This window comes from Neolamprologus multifasciatus, chromosome 23 (genome assembly GCF_963576455.1).
Source record: "Neolamprologus multifasciatus chromosome 23, fNeoMul1.2, whole genome shotgun sequence".
NCBI lineage: Eukaryota > Metazoa > Chordata > Actinopteri > Cichliformes > Cichlidae > Neolamprologus > Neolamprologus multifasciatus.
Window position 1 is genome coordinate 9,883,573 of NC_140460.1, and position 12,998 is coordinate 9,896,570.

Below are 12,998 nucleotides of genomic sequence, written 5' to 3' on the forward strand. Positions count from 1 at the left end.
TTAATATTCTGTAGTGTTCGTTCTGCTATGCCTCCAATGCATCTGAAGAGTTTGCTGTGGAGTGTTTACGGGGTTGAAGCGGGCGGAGTCCGGATCCACTCATCCCCGGAACTCCACTCCGGGACTTCCCACATGCTTCTTTTTAAAAACCACCTCTTTTACTTCGTAGCAGTGAAAAACACACCAGCATTAGGGCAGCAGATGACCCGGCGCAGCGGCGAGGAGCACAACAGTCCTCTCTAACAAATGAAAGGATGGGGGGCACCAGCGGCAGCAGCAGCTGAGTTCAGTCAAACTGGATCGGGGGCCGAGGGGGCACAGCAACTTTCTTCTCACTCCTGGGTGACTTTTCTTGGATTTATTTCCCGCTCCACAACAACATGCCATTTGCCAAAAGAATAGTGGAACCCCAGTTACTGTGCAGGTATCAAGTCCCAAACGAGGAGGGTCTGGTTTTCGAGGATCTGGTCTCCATCAGTAATGTGGCTCTATCTCGGACCTTGCGGCAGCTGTCGGACCTGGCCAAACATGCCTACTCCATATTCCAGGAGCTGGAAAACGAGCTCACAACCACCAACCAGCGGGTCCGGGGGCTACAGGGCAGGATCGGCCAACTTCAACAGACCTGCTCCGAGCTGGACCCCAAACAGGAGGCAGTGCGTGAGTACCGACCCGCTCTGAGTATCTGCTTATACCCGAGCTGCCTGCGAGCGCGCGGCTCTGGGAGACAGCTGCACGAGGAGGCACCGCTTTTATTTTCCATCAGTGACGTTTATTCCAAAAAATGACGCATATTTAAATAAAAGTTGTTTTATTGCTGCTACAGTAGCTCAAAACCAGCCCAAGTTGTAACAAAGTGGCTCAAAGGTCATTTAATAACTTTATTTTTTATATATTTTCTAGAGAGACCTGTGCTGTCTTCCCACGCCGATGGGTGTGTGACAGTTTGGCTGTCCCAGCCTCAAACTATCAGCCACTTAAATCCGGCTATTAATTTGCTATAACTCACCCAAGCAATAACTGTCTCCATCAGCATTTTCTTTGCTGACATAAAAGAGCCACAGATTTAACAACTACATTAAAACCTGACAGATCATAACCATATGCGGCTCTTTAGTGACCTCTAATATATATATATATATACATAAACCACTTAAATATGCTATGATTAAAGAGAACATGTGTGCATCAATGAAAGAGGAGATTTGAAATTTTTTAAAAATGATACCACTATTAATGAGCTCAAACTTATGCATGAATGTTTTTCATTCAAGTAGAGAATTTTGACCTTCTACCAAAAGAAAATAAAAAGGTTTTAATCTGTATTTTGCTGGGCTTAATTTAACCCATTTTACCATGATGTTTCTTTCTTAAACAGCTAAAAGAGTCCTGGTAACTAAGGCAACAGGTGTGCTTTAACTGCAATAGACTAGTCCTGCTTACCTGTGCAGTCATCCTCCAAAGGCTCGTTTTGAGCAGGAAAAATTCAGTTTGATAATTTTTGGTCATCTCCCCTTTCAAGACCATCAGGATCATGGCAGTCTTGGTGTATGTTACATGGAGGATATGGAGCTGTGATATGTGAGGAAAAGGCTCATCCCTCTGTCACTCATTCCTTTTAAAGTTATTTGCCATAATACCGATATGAGGAAGTTTGAAGATTATGATGCCCCTGTCTCTGGCCCTTTCACTTTCACCCATGTGTGATCAAGCTCCAACATAATTCACTTTAACCGTGAATGAATTAAAGAAGCAAGCAGGTCTTTTTTCCTCCGTCCTTCTCACTACGGTAACCTTCTGGCTAGTAAAAGCTCCAGTGAGTGTCGGTGTGGGCTGCTGTTATTTGTAAAAACAGAAAGACTTCTTGCCCTGAGCTGACTTCTTGGCGTGTTAAGATTAAACATGTTATTCACACTTGCCCTTCTTCATATGTAAAACTTTGCTTGGCCACCAGAAAGCATTCATTAGCCTGATAACACAGCATGTGGCCATCCCCTGGCTCCTTTAATCTCCCTTCCCTGAGTGACTCGGGGGTGATGTGTTTTGATAAGTGTGTGTGTGTGTGTGTGTGTGTTTGAAATGACACTCCTCTCAAGTAAGCACTTAGAGAACCTGCATACCCCTCTCTCTTCTGTCCACATCCCACAATTATCCATCCCCAGGACTGTTTCTGCAGCCTGGATATACCCCAGTGCATTTACCCCCCCTCTTTTAGTTTACGTTCAGCAAGTCCTCGCATGTTCCCCATGCAGAACCTACTTCCTGTGGTCTGTGAATGGGTTACTTTGCCTTAAGGTATTTATGTGCAGGATGGATATCTGCTGACCTCTCTTAAACTCAATATAAACTTTAAGATTTCTTCGGAGATTTATTTTAATCAACAGATGTGTGTCGTTTTGTGTGGCTTGTTTTGTAGGATTCAGTCACAATAAGCCGCACATGATCAGTAGGAGTCTCTCGTTCATGGGTTATCTTGAAGCTGTAAGTCAAAGGCAACGGTGATGGTAGCTACCCCTTTCAAGTGATGGCAATCCTCTCTTAATTCAAGCTGCTTCTATCCCCATTTTAAACATTTACTGTTGTTACATACAAGTAATACATGCAAGTAATATTACTGGATGAAACGCCACAACAGATTTTGCATGCTGTGTTTCTAGCTAGCCCTCTTCCCTAGAAAAGCCTAATTGCTCTTAATTATGCTTTTCATATTAATGTGTGTCACGGGTAGCCATAAACAGCAGTACCCTGCCCTATCTGAATGACAATTGGTGTAAATGGAGCACAGATAGCTCAGTAGGCGCTGCGAGGGGGTGGGGTGGCTTTCATGATGTGGCTGTGACTTGACCACAGGACGACTGCTGGAGGTGGAGGACGCAATGTAGATTCATTCGCCAATATTGAAACATGCAGGATCAGATGCTGACCTGTTGGTAAGGTGTCGCTCTGCTGTGCCACGTTAGCAGCCTGCTGCTTTAATATTGCAGCTCGCTTTGGTAATATTTGCATGCAGGCATGTTTTTAAATCCAGGGTGAGATGCTGACACATTTGGGTCAAACCAGTCCTTTTGCTGGGAATGCTGTGCATCTCTTTCACTTGCTTTGATTCTTTATCAGCTACACCAGCTGTATTGGTGGTGTACTGTACTTTACACTTAAGCAAATCTGTCTTTAAACACTGAAATTGATGCTCTCACTCTCACTGATTTGTTTTGCATTGCCTTTGTAAAGTAAAAATCTGTCATTTCTTTTTGGTATTCTTTCTTGCACACACACAAACACATACAAGTCATATAAGTCCTGTGTTTGAACAGCTCTCCTGTGACACCCCATCAGTGAGCCGAACTGCCATCAGAGCTCCTCCGTGCAGTCTCATGTTAGAGGACTCTGCTGGGTTTTAGGTTACACTGGCTCAGTACAAATGAAGCGCTGTAATAGTTGTGGCGGCAAGTGGCCCTCTGGCTTTTCTGGTCCAAGAGCACATGGCTGGCAGTTCACCACATTCCTTGTACAGACCACGCCAGAGACTGCAGAAGAATAAATCCAGAATAAAGGAGGAACAGAGCAGACTCAGAGCAGCACAGAGACAAACTGAGCAGAACTCCAGCACGAGATCTGAACTCCCTAAATCCACTGCAAGACCTTCGTGTGCAAACTGTGTGCAGAGTCTTACCTGATAATCTTGTGACTGCAGTTGAAAGTGATAAGACTTGTTACTGGCTGTAGTATTACAACATAAATCTTCAGTAACGCCGTAAAATGCTGACGAAAGGCTTCAAACAACAGAAGTAATACCAATGAGCTGGCATTAGTTCACATCGGATCATAAGCTCTATAAAGAGATATCGGCATATGAATATAGAGCGTCTGTCGGGAAGGGACAGATTTTTACTACTGGAAGCTGTCTGGTTTTAATTTGTAGCTTCAGCTGCTTGCAAGCAAACCGTTTTTGCTAAGAGCAAAAGAGGGACTGCGTGATTTCTGCCAAGTTGTTAAACCTGGCTGCTGTGACAGTCGTGGGGGTGGTTGTTGAGTACAATTTAATGATGCATTGGATTTGTGTAGAGCAATCGACCCGTTATAGCTCTAATTCTTAATTGTGCATTTAGCACTGTTATGGCACGGACCAAACATATGTGCACCTCTGCACACAGTCATGGAAACCCATGCAGTGAAGCTCCCAGTGCACAGTTTTTGTACAGATGTTCATGTGAGAAGAGGTTTGGAACTCCTCAGTTCACGTCACAATTATACCATTAAAGAGTTGATCTTGGAATATCTAGAAAGGAAGAAGTTTCACAAACTGACTTGTTGCATTGGTGCAATACTGTTATACCTGACGTATGTTTCACTAGTAATGACTTAACCTGATGTGCATCCGTGAAATGTAACTACACATTGGGTTGCAACTATTTTGACTGGCCTGAGCAGCAGCATTGATTCCTGCTGTGCATTTTTGGCAGTGTTTGAATTTATGAGTCATTGTCTCGATATAAGAAATAACAATCATAGCATCAATACAGGGATTCACAAATGTCAACAAATTCCTAAAGGGAAATTGGTTAAACTATCAGAATGGACGTGAAGGAATGTACAAAGAAGTGGAAAAACTGGAGGGACGAGTATGTTTACCTCTGGGAAAAACTGTCGACAGCAAAGAATGGAGACCCAGGAGGGGGAAAAGTCCTAGCATTTTATTTCTGTCAAGTTGGATGGCACTTCATATAAAACACCGGGGCATAACCATACGGTAATTAACATGTACTGCACCAGCATGAGCATAAATGCCTGTTTCCCACTTACGTATCGTTACGTCATATTCTATTCAAAGATTCTCTGCACAAGTCTAAATCAGGCCTAACCACTGCACTGTTGACTTCAGTGAGCTCTTTAGAATGACCCATTCTTTTACAGATGTTTGTAAAGGCAGCTGTTGGGTGTAGAAATGGGACTGAAAACACCTGAACTAAAGATTATGAGGTATGACCAATAGTTTTGTCAACATACAGCACCGAAAGCAGCAAATGTCACTTGACCTCATTCACTTTACTGCACATCAGTGGAACAAGAAATACAGTATTAGGTTGTAACGTTTGCCTGGTTCTTGATTAGGTAAAACTAGAAACTGTAGCCTAAAACGATACATTAGCTAACAGTTAATGGTTTTAGCTTTGGTATTAACAAAAAAACAAGCTTGACACTTTAGACTGGCAGGAGTCAACCAACGACCTAAAAACTCTGACAGAAAAACCTGAACTGTCATCTAATGATTTGGCCTTTTATTGCCTTTTTTATGTATACGTATATTGGCATTCATGAAAAATAGAAGGGGGCGTGATATAATGATGGATTGCATTTATATAGTGCTTTTCGGGACCCCTCAATGCGCTTTACAATACCACTATTCATTCACTCTCACATTCATACACTGGTGAAGGCAAGCTACAGTTGTAGCCACAGCTGCCCTGGGGCAGACTGACAGAGGCGAGGCTGCCATATCGCGCCATCGGCCCCTCTGGCCATTGGTAGGCGGTAGGTGAAGTGTCTTGCCCAAGGACATGACGACCGAGACTGTCCGAGCCGGGCTCAAACCGGCAACCTTCCTATTACAAGACGAACACCCAACTCTTGAGCCAGGATCGCTGGGTGTATCTGCTGGGTACATTTAAAATTGTGTCATTTTCCTGGGCATAGTTACTGGAATAATGCAGTAAAATGGCTTGTAATTCCACGGTCAACCAGAACCAACACCTTATCTTTAAGATAAGACAAAGTGTGCAGAATACACATTTACTACATTTGTATCTGTCAAAGAAGTCATCAAACATGATTGAAATGAAACAAATCAGGTCACGCAGTACTTTCTCTGACACACAAACACTGCATTTTATGTAACATTTACGACGAGAGCAGTTCCTCACTTTCACAGGAGCTTTTCTCCTGCCTAAACTGCCCATGACGAACGTTCCGAGCCGTCCTGTCTGTGGACTTCACTCCAGTCTTCCACTTCATCTATGTGACTGTCGTGCAGCTCTGCAAGCCTGTAATAGAAGTTCTGTGGATGGCAGTAGCGTGTCCCCTCGGTGCTTTAAACTCCGCTGAAGCAGCTCAGACCGATAACCCACATTATCCTGCCGACAGTGTTCTCTTATGCATTTAATTGATCCAGTTGAGCCATTACTGCGACTTTGATTTACTAAGTGAGGCAGCGCTGACGAGTCCATCCAAAGTCAATATTTGTCAATGGTGGAATTCATCACAGAGCTTCAGATAACGTAGGAAGGAAATGTTTTGTCAGTGAGGGAAATCAGATTTTATCGGTAGCGTCCTCTAATGTGATTCGGTTTTTATTTGTCAAGTAACTGAGGTTAGTTTATGTAGTGGTGGAACAGAGAGGGAGAAAGACAGAGAGGAAATACATCACTGCTTTTCGACTCTCCGCTTCTCTTTTCCCTTTCATTATCAGAATGCATATTTCTGCAGGTCCAGACAACCTTCCATTGATATAGTAGCCCAGCTAATTATAGAGCAGATTTTCAAAGACTTTGCTCACTCATTCCTGCACCATCCCCCCCTTTCCTCCTCTTCCCAGACAGACACAGAGAAGGCCGAGACAGCCTTGATGCTGAGGCTTGTTGTTTTCATTCAACTGTCATATAGCTGATGTCATTTCTTTCTACTTCCTTTGCGGTTTATATTCATCTCCATGACTTTGCATTTTTTTATGGAGCAGATTATTAAAAAAAAAAAAGTTCTTATCTGATCAAGCTGGACCAAACTCGTTGTTTGGTTTTGTGTTCTATATTTAAAGTTGAGTCTTTGCACCAAACTGAACTGAAGGCTTCCCGTTCACGAGGCCTCATTAACCACGTGCGCGTCTCAGCACCTCAGCCCCGGGTGGGTTGCCTGGCCTGCGATTGAAGTGGTTTCTGCTGAACCGTTCTGTCAAGTCAACCATTCCCAAAAAGCCAGTGACCAGGAAACCACAGTGCTCCCTTGCACTTCTGAGACCTCGCACCCCACACATGCTCCCTAAATTGGCCTGGATAGCTGGTGTCATTAGGGGAGAAAGGGGGAGAAGCTGGAAGCTCTGTTTGTTTATGAAAGGAGGCGTTTCGCTAAAATTATGGTTAAGGCTTTTCATTGCTTTGATTGAGTGAAACGTGTTAGTTATTACACATTGCATTCCTGCGGTAGGACCCTCCATGAGTGCAAGTGCTCCTCGGGCTGTCTGCTAAAATTCCTCTGCTGGTCTTTTGTATATTTTGAGGTGAATAGGCTCAGGTTCCTCCAGAGAAAGTGAAGCATTGGTTTGTTGTTGATGAAAGGTTTTGCTTAGAGCAGAAATCAAGCATCATGATAACACGTCTCTCCGCCCTGAGGTGTATGTGAGCGTCTCTACCACACAGACAGTTAATGAATAAAATTCTCCAATTCACTGGTGGCAGGGGGAGCCACCCACCCACCCCCTGACCTTAAAAGCCCGCTGACCTCCCAACCCCCTCCAATCACAGCCCATCAAAACACAAAAGAGCAAACGCAGCCGCCTCCATCTTGCTTATCACTCGCCCTCTAAAGACTTGACTGGCCAATTAAAGTGGATTTACCGTTTGACATGAGGCTGAATAGCCACAGGTCGCCAGGCCGACAAAACCCAGTCCTGGGCCAGGTCTAATTAAACTGTCAGATCAATAAAGTAAACAAAGTCATTCATCCTGGTTGTTACTCATGGCTGCTTTTTTGTCTTTTACTTCCTCCAGGTCCTGTAAGTTGACTCAGATTTAAATCAGCCATTAGGCTTCAGTACAGCGCCTGTCGTTTTATGGCTAACATGACCTCCGTAGGGCACGACAAGTAATCAGATGTTAATCATGATCCTGGGCTTACACACATTGTGACATTTTCTATAACTGCTATATCTTTTGTTATAAATTAACCTGTGACTTGCAACATGTCGCCCTTCCAATCTCCCAATGTGGAGTCTTTAAAACATGGCTGTTATCTCTCAGCACCTTATAGCGCTCCAGTTAGTGCATCCAGGAGCGTCGCCAACAGACAAAAATGGAAGATTTCTTCCACAACATCTGCCCAAATGTCTATCCACGCGCATCTGTTATCCTTTACTGCGGCTGAAACTACAACATTTCCTCCAAAGATCAAATATACACGTCTGTGCAGGTTAGACTAACTTTACTGCAGCATGCATTTACGACGTCGCACCACATTCTTTTCCGTGGCAACCTGGAGAAATATTGACAGCTCGCAGGGCTGTAAAACCATTGTTGGCTGGCTTTTGTCTCACAAGAAGCCTTTCAGGGCACCCGTGCTGATTCCCTAACTCAGACTGCCTTTAAATGACTTTATATCCCACCCTGCTTTTCCCTTCCTCTCAGATCACCACCGGCACCAAGACACATTTAAATATTATGCAACAGTATTATTCATAAGAGAAGTTGGATCTTTGCAGGCAAAAAAAAAAGATAAAAAGTCAAGTGGAATTCTTCTGAAGTCCACATGAATAGCCGGCCCGCTGTCGGCTGTTAGAGATTAGTAGGAAGTAAAAGATAAAGGATCTTAAACACAGATGGTGAGTCATACCTGTAAATAATATGAAGAGATTTAAATTAAGTGAATGCTTGCAATTATATTTCAAAGACTTTTTACCAACACAACATTATAGACTGCAGTGAATTTTAGTCTATAAGTGATCCTTGACCGCAACTGTGCGTCATGACTTTAAAGAAACTCGTGCAACGTTACTAAACGCTGGAAAAATCTGGAGCAATGTAAGTTGAAACTGACAGAGTGGCTTTTTAACAGGCAGGAAACACGTGTGATTGTGCAGCAGTCTTTGCCATGCAGGTGTTTAGACTGGGCTTTGACTGGAATGTGAACTTCCCTCACCCCGCCTCTGTATACAAGCGCACGGATCAGCCAGGTTGAGTCTTTTAAAGATGAAAGAGCCTTTTCATCAATCACCGCACCATCACCCGAGTGATGCTAAAACAGAAGGCACCTGTTGGATATGTGGGTGTGTGTAAACGTTAAGCCCGTCACTTTAGGTCTATTTTTATCTGCTTCCTTTGTCCTCAGAAGCAGAAGCTGTGACATTGAGGGTTTTAGGTGTCTTTCCCATATTAGAATGGCTGTTTAGGTGCTCAAGCTTTGGATTTCTCCATGTATTCAAGGTGTTTGTTTTCAATTACAGTATTCTTTGGCCTATTTCTGCTGTTGGCTGTGAAAATGAAACGATACTTTTATAAGGTGTTGTAGGTGCATAAAGGCAAAAAACAGGTAATTTTGGCTCTTTGATAGGTGGTTACTAGGCAACTATAACTAGGCAATCATAACATCTAACAAAGATAAGACCCATCAGGGGGCAAAGATGTACGCGTCTGCCAAGTTTGGCTGCTCCAATCCTGATTGTGTAGTTGGAGTTTGTGGCCAGAGAAACAAGCAAACACACGCAGACATATGTCTTAGACTGAGATTCAGATTTTAGGTTGATTTTAGCTTTAGCCCTGTGACAGACTGGTGACCTGTCCAGAGCATACCCTGCCTCTTGCTCTAAGACAGCTGGGATAGGCTCCAGCCCCCCCGCGAACCTGAAAAAGGATGGATGGAGGTTGATTTTAGAATTTGTTGTTTAGAATCAGTGACTTTTCATACCGACTTAGTGAGTAGGCGGTGGCAATCCAAGCAAAAAACACCATTCAGTTTTCACCTGGAACTGCTTGACCATTCTTCGAAGATCACCCCGACCCCAAAGTGCTCCCGTGGTTGCAGTGCCAGATTTGTCCGTGAGAGTTTTTGACAGCCGTGGCCGTTTTTCTTTGGCTTTGCACGTTTCCCTTGTTTGTGCAGTAGCATCTAATCTCACACACCACACAGGCCTTACCGGTCTGACTCCAAGCAGGAAGTTGTACATACTTAGTCTGTTTTTGTCGTTTAATGACATTTGACTGGTAACAGTGCATTACATCCTGCCACGTGCTGGTAAAACCCAGAGAAAATACAAATGTATTTAAAGATTAAAAGCAATCAGGCAAAGTATTTGATTTCTTTTTGAAACTCAGTGACTAAATCGTCCCATATCATCATCATATTATAGAAACTCTCTCTGAAAAAACAGATATTCTGTTGCCTGTAACTTTGTCTCTCAGTGATGATTTACATGATTTTATCAATGTTTCAGTTCACCAAGGTCTAATGCGCTTTAAAAATGTGACATTGTTTACCATCTCTGCTTGACAGCCTGCCGTCCCTCTCACAGCAGTGATAATGGTGCTTCGGTTCATGTCGACCTCGCAAACTTAGCAACATTGTCACAAAATTCAGCGACGCTTTTTAAGTAAGAAAATCAGCAAAGGTCACACTGAGTTTGTTCATCGTGTGGGAGGAGACAGTGTGTTGCTTATAGCTTTCTCCCTGTGTGATCTCGGCATAACTTTAATGTTTAACTATTGTGTTTTTGTCAGATTTTTCAGGCAGACGACGCCACTTTTCTCAATCAAATGGTCAAAAACGACAAGAAAATACACAAAATTGTTTCAAATAAGGTGCAGATTTATTGCAGGTTGTGGTTATCATCTTGTCAAAGGCCCGTTTTGAATGAATCATGCAAAGCTACTGTAGTAGAGCGCAAGAATGGAAATGTGAAGCTGGAAACGACAAAACGAGGAGGTACTGCTGAAGAAAAAACCTTCTCCAAGCGATCTCATAAACCTCCCTCTGCTCTTCTCATTTGACTTCTGTCATTTCAGAATCCAACTCTTTCTCCGCAGTCTTATCTGCCCCCTGCTGTGCTTGTTCCCTCCTCTGGGCTTTCTCCCGTCACACTGATTTGCACTTTTGGTGATACAAGAAGCTGCTGGAGTGTTTTTGAACAGACTGACCTGGATACAGAGGTTTTGTTGGTCTGCCTCTTGACACTTCAACACCGTGTCACTGTCTAAACTCATTCCTTTATTTATTCCTGCAGTCTTCTGGGGATTATTTCTGTTTTAGGAAAAACACGAATTTCCGTTTGTTCGGACGAGTCGAGGTTTAATGCTTCAGATAACACTGGACAGGTCAGGATGACTCTTCACTAACCGGCTCATTGTGCCGTGAAGCACATAAATTCACCCTCCTTCAGCTTTTGTTCCTCCCTTCTTCTTCTTCTTACCCTCCTCGTCTGGGACATTTCCTCGCCATCCCGATTAATCTTTTATTTTCGCCAGTAATTTCGGAGCCTGTCCACTGCCTCCGGCTTTTTTTTTTATACTTTGTTCTTCCCTTCTGACTGCAAGCTTTCTCTGAGCTCTCAGAGTCTCTCTCTATCACTGTCCCTCTTTTCAGTATCCTAGTTTCTTTTTTTGGGATTCAGCCAGTTCCGCTCCCAGCAGCCCCACTGGGAAGAGACCATCCTGCTATAGCAGCAAAAAAGTGCAGTGCCATAAAAATGGATGACCTGTTCTCCATTATGTTCTGCTTTTCAGTTTTCTGAATTAAACATTTACTGACCACCAATCAACCCTGAAAATACACGCTTTGTACTCGCAGTAAATCTGCTTGGTTTAATATTTAATGCAGCTTTTCAGCACTTGTGTATAAATCCCTCCACAGTGAGTTTTTGTAAATGAGGAGCTCCAGACTCGGTGTTGACTGCAGACCTTCACTGGAGTCGAACTGGAGTAATCAAGCATCCTGTGACTCAGACTGAAAGAGAAACAGAGTTCTTTAGATTTCCAAGGAAATCCTTTGAGGTTTATTGTGACCATTGTTACTGATCACATAACACCTCAAACTTCCACTGTCAGTTCTTACCGTTATCTATGTAATTAAGAGAAAATGGGATATTCTAGCTTATTTCTGACATATTTCCAAGAAATGGATTCTCATCCTGAAGGAAATTCCCAGTTACCAGCCTGAAGAGCTCGCTGGGGAGGTCAGAGGGAACTTCCACTGATATCTGAGCTCTGGAAACATGTGTTGAAAGAAATGTCGTACTGTTGTTTCTGCACAATAGGTAAATCCACAGACTCCACCTGTTTAGATTCTCACACACCCCGGCATTATGTCTGTCCAGAGCTTGTGTGGAGCTGTGTTCTGTAAGTCTACCACAACAAACTACTGCTTTGTTTACTGTACACACAAGAAATGGCACAGTTCATCAGCAGCTAAGTGGAGGGATAACACCTAAGTGTTCAGCACTCTGGGAAGTGGAGATTGGTGGAATAAAGTGAAATTATATTTGACGCAAACCCAGATTTATAACCTCCATCGAAACTGCCGTAGGGCTGTTGGGGCTTTTTCTACTTTCTATCTTCATACTGCTCACACCATCTACAGCAGAGGAGCTTTGTTACTTGAGTTTTAATTCAGTCACACCCCTTCTGTCGAGGTTTTGTGTTAGTTAATTATTTTCTTTGTTTACTTTCTGTTTCACTTGTATCTCATTTTCATCCTTCTGCATGTGTATAGTCAGTGTTTCCCTTTGTCCTTGTCAGTTTGTCTGGTTTTACTGTGTTTGATTACTTCACATGGCTCTGCCTCCTGTATATGGGTACACCTCAAACCACCCAGACAAAAGAAAATTATTATTTATAACTGCAGTAATATTTGGCAGCATGAATCTGGGAGCTTCCTGACCTTCCACGCTCATATCTGCATATGTAGAAGGCAGACAGAGCAGCAGCAAGAGAGCATAGCAGGCATCAATGATGGATGGATGGATGGATGGATAGATAGATAGATAGATAGTAGGGGTGGGGAAAAAAATCGATACTGTGTAGTATCGTGATATTTTGTTTGCTAATAATGTATCGATACAGGGACAGCAGAAATTGATATTTTGTTACAAAAAAGGTTTTTGTGCTCTGACTTCAGAGCATGTTGATCCTTTTTCTGAGCAAGAATCCTGACATTCCTTCACTGTCCAAATGTGTTTAACTTTTTTTTTTGGCAGTAATAAACATGACAGTTTACTTATTTTAATTTAAGACATGTTTTATTTTAAT

General features: G+C 43.0%; 1 protein-coding gene across 5 annotated transcripts in view; it reads left to right on the forward strand.

Moving 5' to 3' along the window:
• The window catches only part of nhsa (Nance-Horan syndrome a (congenital cataracts and dental anomalies)), a 73,348-nt gene continuing 60,350 nt past the window's right edge, over positions 1 to 12,998 (forward strand). For 2 of the 5 annotated variants that reach the window (XM_085149921.1, XM_085149920.1), the window contains exon 1: positions 1 to 660. In XM_085149921.1, the coding sequence (XP_085006047.1) occupies positions 381 to 660 (280 nt within the window). In that variant the 5' untranslated portion in view covers positions 1 to 380. The other 3 variants (XM_085149924.1, XM_085149925.1, XM_085149923.1) reach the window with 2 other exon arrangements.